The sequence below is a fragment of the Pteropus medius genome, unplaced genomic scaffold (assembly GCF_902729225.1).
Source record: "Pteropus medius unplaced genomic scaffold, Ma_sr-lr_union100, whole genome shotgun sequence".
Classification (NCBI taxonomy): Eukaryota; Metazoa; Chordata; class Mammalia; order Chiroptera; family Pteropodidae; genus Pteropus; species Pteropus medius.
In genome coordinates, this window is record NW_024347864.1 from 447,023 (window position 1) to 466,834 (window position 19,812).

General features: G+C 34.9%; 1 protein-coding gene across 15 annotated transcripts in view; it reads right to left on the bottom strand.

The window, feature by feature from the left end:
- TAB3 (TGF-beta activated kinase 1 (MAP3K7) binding protein 3) overlaps positions 1 to 19,812 on the bottom strand; it is a 56,275-nt gene that overhangs the window by 9,422 nt on the left and 27,041 nt on the right. For 14 of the 15 annotated variants that reach the window (XM_039878904.1, XM_039878906.1, XM_039878903.1 and 11 more), the window contains 5 exons: positions 18,734 to 18,925; positions 13,532 to 14,990; positions 12,466 to 12,626; positions 6,648 to 6,741; positions 3,638 to 3,721 (listed from right to left, as the gene is read on the bottom strand). In XM_039878904.1, the coding sequence (XP_039734838.1) occupies positions 3,638 to 3,721; positions 6,648 to 6,741; positions 12,466 to 12,626; positions 13,532 to 14,990; positions 18,734 to 18,835 (1,900 nt within the window). In that variant the 5' untranslated portion in view covers positions 18,836 to 18,925. The remainder of the gene's footprint in view (positions 1 to 3,637; positions 3,722 to 6,647; positions 6,742 to 12,465; positions 12,627 to 13,531; positions 14,991 to 18,733; positions 18,926 to 19,812) is intronic. The other variant, XR_005656348.1, reaches the window with a different exon arrangement.

Consider the following 19,812-nt stretch of genomic DNA (forward strand, 5'->3'; position numbering starts at 1 on the left):
ATTATCATTAGCCCAGAAAATCTACCCATGCCCTTTTCCTTGTATTTGATTTTTCATTCCACATTATGTTGTTGAGATTCATGTATCAGTAGTTCAGTTTCGTTGCTGAGCAGTATTCCATGGTATGAATATATCAGTCTGTTTAACTGTTCACCTGTTGATGGACACCTGGGCTATTTCCAGTTTTGGGGTTATTATGAATAAAAATAGAATTAATCTTCTAATACAAGTCATTTGGTAGACATATGCTTAGATATACCTGATGGGCTATTAGGGCAACTGAATCATTTTATAAGAAATGACCAGACCATTTTAAAAAACTTGGGGATTTAGCTATTTTGGTAGGTGTGTGATGGTATCTCAGGATTTTAATTTGCATTTCCCTAATGTCTGCTACTCAAGTTGAGCATTTTCATGTGCTTATTGGCCATTTATATATATTCCTTTCTAAAGTGTTCAAATGTTTTGCCCTTTTTTTTATAACTGGGCTGTCTTTTTATTGTCACAGACTTTCTTTATATATATTCTCAATATCAGTTCTTTAATTGATACATGTTTTGCAAATATTTCCTTCCAGTCTGTGGCTTGCTTTGTCACTTAAATAGTGTCTCTTGATGAGAAGTGTTCAATGAAGGCTAATTTAACAATTTTTTTCATTGCTTCCTGTGTCTAAAAATCTTTGAAGATATTCTATGTTTTATTCTGGAAGCTTTATATTTATCTCTTATACTTAGGTACCTATCTCAAATTGTTGTGTATAGTGTGAAATAAGGATTAAAATTTGTTTTTTTCCAATATGGATATCCAGTTCTTCCAGGACTGGTTGTTGAAAAGACTTTCCTTTTTCCACTGGTTGCTCTGGTGCTTTTGTCAAAAATCAACTGGCAGTGTAAGTGAGGGTCTATGTCTGGGCTCTCCATTCTGTTACAATTACCCATTTTTTTTTTTTTTAATCCCTATGCCACACTGATCACTGTAGCTTTACAGTAAGTCCTAAAGTTGGTTAGCATAATACTTTCAACTTCTGCTCTTTTTTGAGATTGTTTATTCTGAGTCTTCTGCATTTCCATATGAATTTCAAAAAAAGAAAAGCCTATAGTGGAGTACAATTGGTATTACATTTTATCTATAAATCAACATAAGGATACCTTATACAGCAACATAAGAAGAATAGATAATATGGATCTAATTAAAAATTACTTGATTTATTTAGGTCTTTAGTTCCAATGCACACAATAAAAAATTGTATTATAATTCTTTTTAATTTCAATTTCCAATTATTTGCTAATAAATAAAAATGTGGTTTTTGTATACTGACCTTACATCCCAAGACCTTGTTAAATTCATTTTAGTTCTAATAGTTGTTTTTTTTAGTACCCTTAGATTTTCTTTGCATATAATTATGTCACCTAGAATCACTGCTGAATTCTGTCAGATGCTTTTTTGTCAACTGCATCTAGTGAAATGATCATATGCTTTTTCTCCTTTAATACTGCATTCTTGAGCTAAATCCAACCTGGTCATGATGTATTATATTTTTTATATATTGTAAATATTTGATTTTAAAGGATTTTTTTTTTTGCCTTTATGTTCACAAGTGCTATTGATCTGTTGGGATGGGTAGGTTTTGGAATCAGGGTTCCGCTGGCTCCATTAAAAAAAATTTGGGATGCTTTCCTTCCTTCTCTATTTTCTCAAAGAGTATGTATAAGACTGGTATTATCCTTTTTTTAATTCACCCAACAGTGCAACCATATGGGTCTGGAATTTTCTTTCTGGGAAAATTTTTGATAATATTAAATTTCTTTAATATACAGCTATTATTTCCTATTTCATCTTGTTTTCAGTTTTTGTAGGTTACATTTTTCAAGGAATTTCATCTAGGGTTTCGAGTTAATTGGCAGGCATATAGCTGTTCATCACATTCCCTTATTATTTTAATGGATAAACCATCTTTCATTTCTGATTTTGGTAATTTGTGATTCTTTTTTCTAGATCAGTTAGCCTAAAGATTTTATTGATTATTATCTTTCAAAGATGAAACTTTTGGCTTTATTTCTGTTTTCTGTCTCATTGACTTATCTTTCCTTTCTGCTACTAACTTCGTTGTTTTGTTGTTGTTGTTTTGCTAGTTTCTTAAGGTGGAATTTTAGGTCATTGATTTTAAGATATTCTTTTCTTATGCCAGCATTTAAAGCTATAAATTAACTTCTAAGCATTGCTTTAACTATTGTGTAGCAAAGAATTTGACCTTGCCCAAAGAAAGAGGTCTAGCTTTGTCCCCAGCTCCTGTGAGATAACTTCTAAAATCCTGAAATTTTCCAAGTGATGGAAGTATCTTTGTTACTTATGGTGAGCCCTTCAGAGTTTATGATAATGAAGTAATTCATGGTTGACATACTGTCCACTATTTCTTATCAACTTGGTCCTTTGTTCTCAGGTTAGCAACTTTTTAATGCACTCCCTTAAATAGGGTGATTCTTTCATGACAGCCTTTGAATCAATTAACTGAAATTTATCTGGTAGATTACCAGTAGGTAATGCTCCCTTAGTAGATGCTCAAGCAAAATCAAGTTTAAAGGCTTGTATATTATTAATCCAAATGGTTAAAGTGATCAATAATATGTAACCCAGTGACTTTCAGCTTGAAACTGTATATAATGTTGCCACAGTGCCAAACCTGGTACTTGGCAGTCATCAGCTAAGATTCTCCTTTGTACCATTTTTAGAAATCAGTAGGCTATTTTAAATACAGATCAGATGAAACATCCACAGTAGTATCAAACAATAAAAAAGAACAGATGTGGTGTTGCAACCTATAAATGAAATACTTAAAACAACTAAAACTTAAGAAATTTAGGTCAACTAACATTATTTAGATAGAATTTATACATTCTCTGATTATTAAAACCCTTAGATAATTTTTTTTTTTTTTTAAAGTAAGGCATTCTCCATTCTTGGATATATCTTCACGATCAATCAATCTATTTTGAGTTGCTTGCCTTAAGGATTAAGATCTGAAATGCATTTTTTAACTCAGTCTTGAGAATTAAAACAACATGGGACATTAATAAGAACGGGGCAGAAAAAGTTTAAATTCAAAAACTCAAATTTAAACTTCTCGTATATAAAAATAAGAGATTTAATCCCTTTAATATTACACAGGAATGATTTAACAATGATCCAATAGTGATTCCTCCAAATCTTGGATTTATGTTAAAATCTAACTGTTATGCTCACCTGTTGAGTACACAAGGATTCTTTTGTAGCCTGGCAATTAAATAACATACCGACTACAGATCGAACTTCCATTCCAGTATAATACCTTTAAAATTCTCATTATCTTGTAAGAACTGTCTCTTAGGATTATAGCTTTTACAGTGCTGGCTAAATTTATAATTATATAATAATATACTGTTTCTATTTAAAAAGTTATAATTTTAGTGCTTTTTAATGGCATTTTATTATCGCCACAATAACATCATTTGGTAACTTTTTTATTCATTTACTTGAATAACGAATATTCATTATTTAAGTAAATGAATATCTCTAATAGAAATTTCTTCAGCTATAAATGTGAACTCCGAAAGAATTTTCATATTTATTTCTATGATGTTTGTGACATTTCCCTACTCACCTTTTTTAGATGGCTTGGGTGGTACCACTGGGCCAGGTTCTATGTTGTCATAAAAATTATTCATGGCTTTAGGATCAAAGTTTCCTATAAAAAAAAAAAAATCACCAGATATTTAGGGCTCGCTCTCCTGTTATTTGAAATTTTTGTTAAGGAAAATATGGGAAAAAAACATGTAAGAAGAGAAACTGTTTTCCAAGGTTTCAAAACTCATTAAATATCCTACCCTCTTCCCAGTGAAATTGATTTATTGTTGTGAGAAAAGACCCAAGCAAACTACCACGCCCGTGTTTGTCTACAGTGTTCACCTACAGGAATATTTTTCTAACTGTAAAGCTAGTCTCTCTAGACAGGATTAAGCATGTGGCGCATTTAGGGAGGTAAATGAAAGAGAGCAATGAAAAGATGGCTGAACTGTTTTTCTGTTCTGATTTTAATGAACCATGAGAAGAAGATTTTATCTCTTATAAAGATTAATCAAATTATGATAGCAGCAGCTCATGGATTCCTATCTTCAAGACAAGGAGAATTTTTAAAATGCTGCCTATAGACTTATCATTGATCAAAGATGATACAGTGCCATTTCAGAACAATAGAACAATCCCTGAGAATTTTGTCTCACCAAAAAATTTTCAGATCTAAAATGTTCACTCCCTGATCTAATGTGTATTTCAGCCCCATCTCCTGCCATGACTCCTCCAAAGTCAGTTTTGATCCAGTGCCAGCTTTGGGTCCTACCTTCACTTCTGTGAACCTATCACTGCAACCTACTTGTTCTGCACATAATTCCAGTTAAGCTTTTTAACCGTACCCATGCTCATTTACAGAGGATGCTATATGGTACTGATAATTCAAATATATTGCCTGATTTTTTTTCCCAACAAGTTTTCCCCACGAAAACCAACAGTAACGTTGCTTTTCATCAAATCATGCATTGATTTGCAACTAGTCTAAATGTCCCCAAAAATGTCTAATTTCTTTTTTTAAAAGTTCAGATTGGAAATTTACATAAAAATTTTCCAGAGCATGAAAGAGTAGAATTTAGTATAAAATGGATACATTTGAACCCCTTATGAAAGGAGATTTAGAAATGCTTAAGCACCAAAAAGAGCTCTTTGTTGCTCAATGGAGACCAAAACCACAGCTCTTCACTTATAAAATCTTAACAGTGGTTTCCCTTGCAGGTCCTACTACAAATGCTTTTATCCATTTGGATATGCTATTTTAAGATAATTTCCTGAAAATAACTCCTATGATGGTTCATGAAAGCCACAATGCTATTTGATATATTAATTGGATCTTTTTTATGCTTTTAAGATGCTGTATATGTATTTCTTCAATTACTTAAGTTATAGCTCACATTCTAATTTCTAAACCCATAAGGCTTACTATAAATATCCTAACCAAATGTTTCTGTTTCTTGTTTTGCTTCAAAGAACACAAGCAAAAAAACTGATGCACTCTTCTAATACAGCAGCAGTACTTTGTATAACCCCCACATTATGAACAGCAATTCTTTCTACAGCCCACTAGCTTTAAGCAATGAAAGAATTACTGTGACTAGGCTTCTGAAAATAATTTTAAGGGCACATAACTAGACTGTTCAACTTTCACATTCAAATTTGCTTCTATTGTTCCAGACAGTTCCAATCTTTTGGGTTCCCCTGCTTCTACTGTAACTTTGCCTAAAAATGGCAATGGGGCACTTTATTATATACTCCCCAAATACAGTAGAAGCTCTCTTAAGAACAGTAAGAGGAGGGCTGATTAAAACATAGGATTGTTAATAAAAATTACACATCAACTTTAACAAAACATATAAACATAGCAGTATTTTAATGTTGGATCAAGACCCTTTCTTTAGGTTGTCTATTGAATAAAGGTTCTATATAGTCTTATATTAACTACACCCGTGATGACCTAAAGTGAGGTAGGCAAACTTTTTCTGTAAAGGGCCAGATAATAAACATTTTAGGCGCTATGAATAAGTCTCTGTTGGAAGCCCTCAACTGTGCTGAAGCACAAAAGCAGCCCAAGACAACATGTAAACAAATGGGCGTGGCTACATTCCACTAAAACTTTATTTTAAAAAACAGACAGCTGGCTAGTTTGCTGAACCCTGATCTATAATTTCCTGTTTTGACTTTGTTAGAATGGAGCAATAAAGATACTTTTAAGAACATTTAATTTGAAGATAGAATCCTCTTAGATTTTGATGATTTCCTCCCTTAATCCTTTTCAGTTGTTTTCATCCATATGTAATTCAGCCCCTATTTGATTTACCTGAGTGTTTAAAAAGTAACTGGCACAAGCAGGTTTGGGAACAGGACTGACTCTTGGTAAGCAGACAATTCCACTGATTGGAGCAAAGGTATATGGATATGCCAGGATGTGGCCTGTCACAGGTGTGCAGCACCTGTGGGCTTGGTCAGTATATTTTACAGAGAAAATGAAGAACATCTCTAACCTGACGAGTTGGGTAAATGAAAGTTAGTTAAGAGAGCTTCTACTGTATGTAGTACACTTCTATAAGAAAGCCAACCCCTCACCTCACCCCTAAAACTCTAAGATATAGTTGGATATTTTCATGTAACAGATAACATAATGGTATATGGAATTTACTTTAAAACTGAGAAATATGATATTCTGATTTGAGATTCCTACTTTAAAAAATATTTTAGGTGACATATAATATAATCTACTAAGCTTTAGAATTAAAACCCATCAACTTATAAAATATTTACAGTAAATGACTAAGAGGATAAACGCAGAGAAACAACATAGAATAGTGATAAGAACTTGATGAAATTGCCAATGTAAAAACTATTTTTAATCCCCCATATATATCTGCTCTATCTAGAACCATATGGGGGTGAAGGGATCTGTTTACCAGGATTGCAATCTTATAATGGATAAAAACTCTCTTAAATATGTAAAACCAAAATGATAGCTATTTAAGCAGCTTAAAACACCACACTATTACTTATGGTTTACCAAATAATCAAGTCTATACCTCTAGATTGAAGGAGGTCAACTTCTTTCAGTGTACAGTCAACATTTATCTGGAGTTGTCTGTTCATGCTTCTCAATCTTGTCATTTCCTCAGGCTAGTAAGAAAGGACCCAAAATAGCAATTGTGGGAAAGTCATTATCAAGCCCAACATTTAAGAACTGCTATTCATGTTAATTGTTCTGATTGTTTATTAGCAAAAATATGGCCTTAGTCCATAAGAGGGCATGTTTAAGAAGTCCTATATATGTTTTTCAAGGAATAGTCCAGTAAAATGGGGCATCGATATGGCCACATATAAACAAAAATCTGCACATAATGTGGCACGGTACAATACTAGACTGTTCTACCATACAAAACACTACCATTTTTATCACAAAACACTGAGAATATTTTATTTCTATGTATTTATGGTAAGGGACAAATATCAACCTTTTAAACAAGCAACACCCATGCTTTTAGTCTTGTCCAGGATGATAAAAATTATAACAGTACTAGTTTTAATTAACACTGAGTGGCAGGCACTGTGTTTACCAGAATTCTCATTCTTTCTCAAAACAATCTCTCAAGAAAGTACTAATATCACCCCGAATTTATACATGAGGAAGCTAAGGCACAAGTTATATAGTTTTCCCAAGATTATAAAAGCTGGTAATTTAAAGAGCCAGAATTTATATAGAACTCTTTTATATAAACTTACATAGAAATCTTTTTTTGTGTTCGTTTGAGGTCAACAAAGGCAATTAATATAGTATATGAAATTTTCAGGAACAGACTCTTCTTCCTCCATCTTTGTTTCCTTTTGCCTTGACCTTTCCAGCGCAACCTACACCTTAAGTCTTTTGGGGGCATACATGAAACATAAAATGTGAAGAGAGCCCTATTCTTCCGTTAAATAAAGCTTTCGGAAGCCTTTACTTTCTCAACATTCTAAATTCCTTTACTATTTTACATATATGTACATTAAAAAATAAAATGAGGGTTTAGACTCCAGAGGCACGGGGTACTAAAGCTTTTAGCACTGCCTTAACTAAATTTCTAAGGTAATTTATAAAGTAAAAGATAAAAATCTGCTATGATAGGAAGACAGAGTAAAATCCCATTGTGTTGAAAACATGTATTTTGCTAATAAAAACTGAATGTTAATAGAATGAAGAAAAATGAGCAAATATTTCAATTCACAATAATGCAAGATCTTAGGCTGTTACGAGGTATTACCAGAATAATTGAGAATGCCAACTTAAAATAAGTGCTATAACAGGCAGAATATAATAAAAGCAACAATCCCTTAGAATGCCAGAACACAAAAGTCATTTAGAAATATTTATTAGGGACTGCTTTTCTTTTCTCCTTCCTATGTGTAAGACACGTGACTTTAACATGTAAAATGCTTATACCTTGTCTACCAGGCCATATTAAAAAAACATACCTGAGCATTTATATTAAAGATAAAGCACCTGTCTGAGGTTTTCAGAGAGTGATGCTGTCTTCCTAGGAATATGTGAAAGAACCTATTTTCTTTGTAGAATTGTATTGGGAAAGCCAAGCACCTAAAGGAGCTGGATCCCTCTACATATTGGGGGGGCGGGACACGGTTCAGCCACAGTATCTCTGAATAGCTAAGTTCTGTAACTAAGTACGGAAATATTATAATACACTTTATAGTCGAGAGGCTACTACATACACATTTGCTTATAACAATAAAAAAAAAAAAAAAAAAGCTCTCAACAGGCTCATTTCCAAAGATGGTAGAACTACTGGAACTCACTAAACAGTTTATCTATAAGATTCCTAAGCTGTTTCCGAAAAGTTACTTTCATTTATCAAAAAGTAGTTTTTCATGGAGAAGGGGTTTTAAGATTGGCTGTGAGTGATTTACAGTTGTTTGTAAAATACCAAGATTTTTATATCTGACATTGTGAAGTGAAAAATTCTAAGCTTTTGTCAAAAGGTAGCAAACACCTTATGTCAACTGTTTAAGCACTTTAAGAAGTTGTCTCACAGAGACCAAGGTCAAAGAACACTGATGTTCTTTGGTGGCTTAGCCCTAATTATGCATCTGGGACTCAAAGGTGTGGGTTAGTCCAAAAACCCAATTAGTCAGAACAAGATGAATGGGAGGAAAAACTTGGGGGAGGGGGTAATTGGCAGCTCTCTGCTTATTAAAATCTAATTTATCCTTCAAGGTATAATTTAAATTTCCCCCTCCTCCACTGAAACTGTCTCATCTTTGAACCCACCAGCAAAAAACTAACATTTCTATCTCAGAACTCTTAAAAGTACTTAATATCACTACCATTCAGCTGGCCAGCACTTCTGATTTACTGCCTTATATTATCTCTTCTCTGTCACACACACACAAATATAGGTTCATAGGCATATATACATGTATCTTTTTACATACAGATCTCTTTAACGTTTTCCACAGCACTGAATACCCTTGGCAAACAGATTGGGAAAAATGATGGCAGTCATGCATCTCATGTTTCTGCCCTCCTTAGAAAGATTATTTCACTGCTCTTATTTCTGCAACTGCACACACAGCAGTGTATAAAAAAATTGCGTAGAAATGTGTGTGCCTAATGAGACTAGAATGCAATTTTTTATACACTGCTTGATAAGAAATTAATTTGTCTGAAAACTTGAAGGTACCAATCAATATGAGCTTAGTAGCAAATAAAAAGCTAATTCTCTATATTGCGTAATCCTGTAAGAGTGGGACAATGATAAGGATAGTCAGTTTTTGAGCATCTACAACAAGCTGGGCACTTTACATTGTCTCTTTACCTTGACAACATTAAAATGTCCCCTGTTCAGAAAAAAGTACATCAACTGCAGAGACGTTAAATATAACCAGCGAGTGCAGAGCCTATGTAGGCAGTCTTTCAACTATGTCATGGGGCCTCAAATGAGCCTCTATGAACAAAAAGAGAATTCTGACTAAATGCTTTATTATCCGATTAATATCCTACATATAATATACCCTTGTGTTATGCATGTTCCTAAATTTAAAAGGAAATTACAAAATGCTTCAGATTTGTGTACGTATCTCAAGCAGATTTTTCCAATATCTTGCAACCAACCTTTATAAGAATACTTACTCTTTGTTGGGTATTATGTAATCTGTTTAATGTGCTATTATTTAATCCTAACAAAAATCCCATGAGATAGGTACTCATATTATAGATGAGAAAAGTTACTTATCCAAGGACATATGAGTGACACATAAATAACAGAAGTAGAATTCAAATTCACACCTGAATTGAGAGCTCACTGTCTTAACCATTACTGTCTCTTGGCCATGTACTTCTAATAGTCCTCCATCTTACTCTAGGCCTGGCAGCAGACATACATAGAAATCGTACACTCAAATTTCTCATCTCAAATATCACCACGTAAGCTACCCATTTCTGAAGCTGGGTGATGATGGCTCTATGGGGGTTCGTTATATTATTTTGCCTATTTTATGCATCTTTCAAATTCTCAATATAAAAAATTAAAAATTACATCCCAGGGCAGCAATTTCACTAACTTCCCTTTTTTTCTTTTTCTAAGGAAGTCTCATCGATAAAAGCTTTCATCTAAAATTTGGGGGTTTTTGAAGCACTAACCTATGCTACATTAGTTCTCTACTTCCAACAAGAAAAATAGGGCTTTATTTAGCAGGGGTTATCACACAGCAAGAGACTGCTAATCAAAGTTTATATGATTGGTTATGTTAGTGAAAATAACTTGTATGCTAAGAAAATGTTTTTATGCTCTACAAAAACCTAAAGGATTCCAAAGTGCCCAACCACCAAAGGTGGTTTCCCATGAGTTACATTTTTCAGTATCTCCCCTCATCACAGAATTCAACTGAGATGTCAAGTGAGAAAAACAGACTTACAGATAACAGAGAACAAACTGGTGATTGCCAGATGGGAGGGAGTATGGAAGACTGAGTGAAAAAAGAGAAGGAATGAAGGAGTATAAATTGGTAGTTAAAAGTCACAGGGATGTAGAGTACAGCATAGAGAATATAGTCAATAATATTAAAATAACTATGTATAGTGCCAGGTGGGTACTACTAGACTAATCGGAGGAGTCACTTCGTAAATTATATAAATGTCTAACCACGTACTGTACACGTGAAACTTTATAATACCGAATGTCAACAGATTTCAAGTGGGAAATGAGGCAGAAATATTACCTCCCAGGTGTTTTAATACTCTCCCTTCTCACTTCTAATATCTACTATACTTAGGAATTTAATCAATACTTTTCAAATTTTTAAAATTTCATTAAGTATGCACATTCCTCAATAAACTCAAAAACATCCACTGGTTCCCCATGACCAGTAAAATAAAGTTCAAATATGTCAACCGACTGTTCAAGGTCAAAGCCCCACTCTCCCTATACACATTAACCTGTTAAGACATCAGAAATCTCAGCTTAAGCTAGGGAACTGTAATTGCTGCCTCCTGAAGGTCTTGACTTCAAGCCTTCATTACCTCATGTCTGTTTCCCTTCTAAAATGCCTCCCCTTTCCTCTCTGCCTATACAGCAACACTACACTGTTTAGGGCACTGGTTCCTCACCCTTTTTTCCTTCAATCTAATAACCTTATAACACCTCACCCTTTTTTCCTTCAATCTAATAACCTTATAAAAATCAGACGAAAGCTATAGGCCTGCTTCTCATATAAACACACATATGAAACTCTGCATATAATTTCAGGGATTCACAGATCTCCTCTGAAGCCATTAACCTCAGTTAAAACCTTTTCTATGAGAGCACAGCTGCAGACATGCTGTTTGCAAAAGGCCTGACATATATGCCCACTTCTTGAAACTTGTAAATTCAGAGAGAGATTACCCTTAGTTTACAGAGGGTAAGAAAATAAGGAATGGCTCTGTGGAAAAAGCAGAGATTGAGTTGAGCCCTGAAGGACAGACAGGATTTATACACACAGCTTTCGAAGGGCATTCCAGCAGTAGGAATGTGAGAGAGCAGAGAAGTGCACTGAGTATATACAGAAACTAGTTGATGTACGAGTTCTGTCATTAACTGCGAGCATATGGAGCACTTAGCCCACTGTATTACAGTTATCTGTTGATGGATCTATTTCTCCCACTAGCTAAGCATCTAGCATCAGACCACGGTCGTAAACTGTAAAATATGCTCATTGACTGAATGTTAAAAGGTGAAGCAACAGGTTGGATAGAAGAAAGCTTGTGATATCACAAGATTTTAGAACTCATGAATATTAACCGACATATTAAAATATATCATCCCAATATTTTCATTAGAGCAGTTCCTGTTAGGACCATGCCAATACTGTTATCTTAGTTTCTACAATTACTTATACTTTACGAAATTGCTCTGCCTTATAATAGTCTGTAGTCAGTCAACGCTCAAAATTCATACTGATTTCATATGTAGCTCATGTGAATTAATGTACTTAGAAACAATTTTTTTAAGTGTTTGGAAAAATACATACAATATGCTTAGAAGAATGAGAACAATTTATAAGATATTTGGTCACGGTACACTTTTCATTTCTATTTTGACAAAAAGCAATTTATTATAAATGAGATGCTATAGCTTGATTGTAATTGTCAGTATTTGAAAATACTGATTGATGAGTCTGCAGAATTCACATGTGGGAAAAAAAAAAGCATCAAATTATTTTTATGAGAACTACTGAAGGTAAGAGTCCTTCATCCATTGTTTAACAAAGAAAAAGAACTTGGCCAGAAGAAACAGAACTTAAAAACAAACGTCCTAGACAGCCAGCGTCCCCACGTGGCTTCCTAGCTACACATCCCAACAGACCACTTACCGTTGGGATCGAAGTGGTGCAGCTGACCCTTCTGAGCCGTCTCTGCATCAGGTCATGCTCCATACTGTTAACTTCAGCCTTCAACCGCTCTAGGGCCTCTTTCTCATGTTTCAATTGCTTTGCTAACCTCTCCATCCTTGCTCGCTGATGTAACAGCAAGGCTATAGCATTACAGATAAAGTTATTGCAGAGAATAACATTGAACAAGTAACCAGAAAATTTCTATACTCATTGCTAATCAGTATAAAATCCCTGTCATCCAACTTGAGTTGGCATTTACTGTCTAATGCTATTCTGCCTCTATATCTGCTTTAATTTAGCTCTTGTAACTGCTGCCGAAATGACATCATTCTATCCATCCCTCTTGTTCTGTTGTCCTTAGTTTCCCTAAGATTCTTTTTAACTATATCTGCCTGTTTCTAACAGGTTCAACACAAGGCATATTCAATTACAATCGTAATTACCTCCCTTCTTAGATACTAAAAGAGCACTAAATTCTCAGATATCCTGAAACAATCTGAACAGACTTTGAAAAAACTATTCTCCTTTATATTTAGTTTGTTGTAACAATGTTCTTCATTACCGATCTCACTTTTTATGATGACATTTATAAAAGTAGAATCAGTAATGACCTGAAGGATATGATATTTATAAAGTAATGTATAAGTAATTTATATCCTTCAGGCCATCTTCTTCAGAAAAGATTCTAGTTTTCTCACCTAGATGAACTTTAGTCCACCATGTATGAATCTCTTTCCCACTCTGTACTTTGTATTTTTCATTCCAATTTTAGTATATGTGCTGCCGAAGCGAGCACTGTACTTTGTATTTTTTGACACTTTCATTTATCTATATTTTTCCCCCAATAAATGTTCTTCCTTAAAAAATATGTCTTATTAGGTCACTATTACATGCTTACATTTTCATATTTTAAAAGAAAGTCTATAGATGACTCTCAAGTACTGACCCTATTCTTAATGGCAATAACTAAACAGCTAATATAAATTATTTTGAATGAGAGCCACCCCACTACAAAGATTAAATGTCATAAAAGGGCTAAAATTACCTTGGGTATAGGCATAGTCATCTGATCCAGAACTGGAACTCCTCTGATATCTATGGCTTCCCTTTTCTCCCCCAGAACCTGGTATCACTGAAATGGGCTGAATAGGTTCTGGGGCTGCAGAACGTTCTTCTTGGTCCACTAAATTTAAAAGATTTTCAGCCATTGCTCGGCCTACGGTAATTTTAAAAACTGTAGTTGGGTTTGGTATCACCAGAGGAGACGGTGATGGAGCGCATGAAGGTCCAGTTGGCTGTGTATAAGTAATATACACAGGATTAACACTAAATGGAGGTTTTGGTTGACCGGATAGCCCTCTTGAAGGAGAATTTGAAGGTGGAGTGGTGGCTGTATACAGTGAGTGCTGATTCCGTGGAGGCGGCTGATTACTGATAGGTGAAGGACTCCTATTAATTGCTGTCCCAGGTCTTTGAGAGGGTTCGACTGTAATTTCTATCTTCTTCATGGATCCTTTGGGTAAGCTAGATGTTGTGTATGGGAGATAGGCTACTGAATGGCTTCCCTGTGTCTGATAGAGAGGTCCTTGTTGATATAGATGGGGTGGAGTAGTTGAAGGGCTAGGTGGCATGAAGACGTGGGAACTCGGGTGGCCCAACTGGCAAGGCTGCATTTGATGCTGTGGAGAGCTGAAGGGTGAAGGACATTGAGAAGGAGGTGGCGAATGGTAAGCAGGTTGAGGGATCTGTTGTTGTTTGGGAGAATACTGAGAAGGTTGATAGCTCTGTTGATGTGTATAAATAGGTAAAGGACGTTGGCTATAATGAGGCACTGGGCCCTGTGGTGAGGACTGCCATGACGTATTCTGAGGAGTTTGTCTTCCTGATGAACTCTGAGATGTTGGTCTAATATAAATAGAACCAGGAGACCCATAGAGATTACTTGGAATTTGTGGAAGAATTTGTAAAGCTCTTGGTATAGTCTGTCCCGAAGGGAGGTTTTGGGATACTGTAACAGTAATTGGATTTGTACTATACCGAGGTATGTGCATGTATGAAGGAGGTGGCGGCTGTGGTGGTGAAGGCCCTTGCATAACAGAAGGATTCATTCCCGTTTGCATGGAAGATGGCTGTTGAGGTGGCTGTGAAGGAGGAGTAGCTGCACTTCTGTTCTGTTCATTCATAAAAAATGGATTGTAGTTGGGAGTAGCAGCCACAATAGCTGGAGCTGAGTGTGGTTCCTGAACTAAACATATCAGCTGTTTCCCTGCTGCATGCTGTGGATCGATATGTCCATCACTTGAGCTATGTACCAGTGTTCGGCCACCATTAAGTTGTGCTCCATCTCCTAGGTGGTAGCTACCAGGAGAATGGATACCCAGGTTAATATGCAAAAGGCGATTTCTATTCATCCTGTTGTCATCTGGACTATGGTATTCCATATACAAGTATTTGCAACTCTCCTGGGAAAGGGCTTGGCAACAGGCTTCAAGATTATTGTTATTCTAGGGGAGGAAATGGTAAAATAACGTTAGCAAAATGGAAGTCAAGCTTTGCCAGTGTTGTGCAAATACGACTGTCATATTTTCATAGAATAAGCAGAGAGCACAGTATTTTAAACACAAAAAGCTTCATGGTCATCTATCCTGAAAAGGAGGTATCTCCAGTGATTCATATTATTTTACAGACATTTAGCTCACATGACTAGTACTACTGCTACTGCTACTGCTACAGAAATGTACAGTACCTACTAATGAACATTGTGACTCAACCCCAACTTTTCTGACTCCAAATCCAGGACTCATTTTATACTTGTTGCATCTCAACAAATTAAAATGTTGGGTTAATCTTGGATTCACCACAATTGCTGCAATATACAAGTATAAGTAATAGCCATCATTAACATTTAAACTGATAAACATGAAAATAACCATGCTTTAAACCACAAAAGCAGAAAAAAATTATATTAGAATTCCTAGTCAAAACAATAAAAATTCTAAAGCAGCCTTCACTTTTACACTATATAACTTCAACTGTCTATCATTATGAAAGATGAAGCTAAACAAGTTTAAAAAGTCTATGATTGCATGACTTTGCGAAAGTTACGGTAATATAACATAAAAGCAGGTCTAGAATGCCTTAATGAAATTCATTCACTCTCCTACAGCCTCAAGTTGTCACCCTACAAAAGGTAGGCTTGGTAAACTTTCAAAATCATTTAAGAATTTGAATTTTTGAGTTCTACACACACAAAAAGATAAATTGGCAGTAATCAAACTAATAACAGGTTCATTCTTTTAAAAATTACAAAATATAAGGTAGTTTTCCATTAAAATACAGAATTCAGAACTATTTTATTAGCCTAAAAACACTATTGGTCATCGTCTTTGAAATCATCTATTAAATTTAATTATCCTGACCTTCTCTATAGTTCATAAATATACATACAGATGTGCACATACGTACACATGACCATATTTTTATTTTATTATATTTATTTTAAGGAAAAGTACATTTTATATAAAAAAGAAACACTACACTTCTGTGGAGAGGCAAATAAAGTTAAACCTAAAACAGGACATACAGTGCCGCAGTTTTATAGATGGGAGAACTATTAGGGTTCATCCACTCCAACACAAATCAGATAAGGAAAGAGATGCCTGGGAAGTGATGTGGCTTGACAACAAGCACTTAACTAGTTAACTAGAGAGCTGTCTAGATTCTTGGTCTCCTGCCTTCCAGTGCTCTTTCCATCACAATAGGAATTTCAAGGGAGAGGATGTTAGGCCAAAAGTACATTACCATACTGAAAGCTTTAGGAAGTAAAAGAAGATTCGGTCAAGCAAACATCTGCAAAATGAATTCTCAGGAATTTAAAGAATGGGCATTATCAAAACTCCATAGATAACTTTTATCCTTTTCCTTATATAAAATTTTTGATACTCAAATAATTTAAAAATACTTTAAGCCACAGAAACAGAAATTTAAGAAGAAAATAATCAGAACTCAAATTTGTTTTTTTCTTATCTTTCTTGGAAATCATGCTGATCAAGGGAGAGAAGTTAGATATTAAGCAAATTTGCCAACTAGAAAATGTCACTGATGGAAAAAAATAGTATCTCCTTCAAGTGTTTTATAAACCTATGGATTAAGGAAAGAAAACTAGTGAGTTTTATTTGAAACCTAGACCTTTTGGAAGATAGTTGACTAGGTAAAAGCAGGGTTCGTCTCCCAGGACCACATTGAAATTACAACCAAATTATAAAATAATTACCTGAAGTGGAGAATCACCTGAAGTCCAGCTAATCATAACACCTACATCTGATAATATTTGAAACCTAAAGCAGTCATGGACACGTTACTCTTTGACATTTTTATTAATGATCCTGAAATTTCATGTTTTCTACACTGAATTAGGTAGCCTAATTAGCATTGTTGCAAAAAAGATCCAAATTCAAAATGATAAAAAATTGGATTTGTCAGCCTATTTGAAATACGTCTACAGGAACAAGGTGAGTAAATTTTCCTAAGAAAAATTTAAAACCACAAATAATAAGACATGTAAGATTATCTTTACAGAAGTGTTTTTAAATACCACCAGAATAGATTCAAATGTCAATCTGACCTGCTAATGTCTTAAAAAGAAAAAAAAAAGGATTAAAAATTCATCAGACAGTAAATTTGAAAAATACTTAAAGAAATCGAAATTGTTTAAAGAGGCCAGAATTTTTAGGAAGACATTTATGAACATGAACACTTGAAAAAAACCAAGACAAAAAAAACATCATACTCCTAAAGAGTAAACCTGCAGAGAGGCTGTAAAACTTTTCTATGAAATGTAAACTACTGAGTCTCATATTTTAATGCAAACAGAGAAACCTGCCAGACCCAGTAGGTGGTAAGTTCCATACCAATAAACTCTTAATCCCAGAGGAACAAAATAAAAAACTAAGGACAGTGTAAGTTATCAACAAATGTTCACTGAGTTGAATTTACAGTTCCATTCATTCAGTTTAGTGAGATGAAGATACTAAGCCATGAAAAAAATACAGGTCATAAATAAAATAAAAAAGGTCAGAGGTAGGTGGGGCCGGCCTTAGGATAAGTGAAGAAGGTGACTGCTAGGAAGTGATTTTACACCAGAGCTTCTTATGGCTGGTTTTACTCCAGTGGGCAGAAATTTAGATCAGCAATGTTAGAAAAAAAGACAAACTATAACACTAAAATCATAAGCCTAAGCCCAAAGGACTAGACCTAGTAGAAGAGCTTGCAAACGAAGGAAGCACCTCTGGTACCACTTTTGTTCTGTAAGTCTCTCTACTTGTAATGAACCTCAACTGTATATAGGCTTAGGCTATATCTTGAGCTGGTCACACTGCAGTAAAGAGGAGACTGCGTATTATGCAGTAAGGTAGAGTTTGAACTGATTGTGTGAGGAGGTCCAGGAGGCCAGGATAGAAGTGCTGCTCCCAAAAGTCAACTAAATAGGGAAATGCTTTAACTCCACACACACCAAGATTCCATGAAGGATGATGCAAAAGTCAATAAAGGGCGGGCTAGGCCTATTTCTGTTGCTCCTTGAGTGGGAAGATACATTCTCTATGAGAGATGATTTATTTCAATAGAAGATAACTAAAGAAATATAAATAAAGTGGCCTTTTACTTAAAATTAGACATGTATACATAGTAAGCATTTACTAAGTAGAAAATCAGTAAGAAAGGGAGTGGACTCTACAAACTTTTAAAAATAGGCTCTAAAGTATACAATCTAAGAAGTTGTAGTGATAAATTTGAGATTCAAAATTCAAATTCCAAGGATTTAGGGACTGATGACACACCCAAAACAATTTAAGTGAAATGTGAGAATTTTTCCCCCTTTTTGCTACATTTACTTTTTTCTCTAAATCAGTGGTTCTCCAGAGGGTAGATTTCGCCTTCCATGGGACATTAGGCACTGTCTGGAAATATTTTTAGCTGTCACAAGTGTGGAGATGCTATTGGCATCTAGTGGGTGGAGGCCAAGGATACTGCTAAACACCCTATAATGCACAAAGCAGACCTCCACACAACAGATTATCCAGCCCAAAATGTTGACAGCACCAAGGTTGAGAAATCCTGCTCTAAACATCACCCTTTCCCTCATACACAAGAAAATTTAACCGAGTTCTAATTATCACAACACAAAGCCAGATCTAATAAGGAAAACTATAAGTTAATTTAGTATCAGTGTGATCGGTGGATAATCTACCTGTAACATGCACTGAGACACCACACACTCTGGAATTTCAGGGAAACGTTGTCGGAGGTCATGGAGAACCTGCATGTCAAGCTGTGGACTGCTATGCGCCATGCCAGAGCAAATGGTGGTCAAGTTTCTCTTAGGAAATGGATGCTAACCGGCCTTCCAATAGTAATAATCTTCCAACACCACAGTCATTTTCTATTAAAAGAAATTAAAGTATGGTTAAATTTAATTACATATTTCACTTGATTCAAACAGAAACTATTACTCTATTAAAATGGAGAGATCTAAAATAAGAATACCCAATTCCAAAGTTGGAAAATTGACAAATTCAACTTAACCAGACTTTTCTGATATAATATAGCCAATCACCAGTTTAGAAATAAACAAAAAAACTTCAGTTTTATTTTAGTGCTTAAAAAAATAAACCACTAGATTAAAAATACAGAGTATTATTATTTGACAACCATTTTTTTCTAGCCTTGAGAAATTCTACTTATGTATAATCACTCATGTTTTCCCAAGGTTGTCACATCACTACTCTAAAGCAGAGCAATTACTTTGATGTCCAATAATAAAATAAAGAAACAAGGACTTGATAACAACACCAATAAAAGCACACTTGTCCTGTTTGTCTTTACATTCTCCCCGTACTTTGGAGCCAAAAGGTTTTAATTTGAAGTCTGAGTATAGGAAACCCAATGTCTAAATGAAACAACTGGGCAAACCAAAAGGGAAATGTAGAATCCTTTGTTTTCAAAGATGCTGGTGGACCATCACTAGCCAGATCTGCCTACCTAGGTTTTTAGTTCTGATGCCATTGGCACAGGTGCTAAGATGGCAGGATGTGGGAGTACAGTTTGAGCAGAGGAAACTGTTTGAGCAGTGGAAACTGATCCCCAATCTTACTAGCACTAATCGAGTTAAGTACTCATGTAAATAAGGCAACTAGTGCAGTATAATTAATGAAATCATAAATCAACTGACAGCATCAAGGGTTTATTAACCAATCCACTTTTTGATCCACATCTCCCATTTTTTAAAAGGGGGGAAAAACAGCATATTACCATACCATCTCATAATAT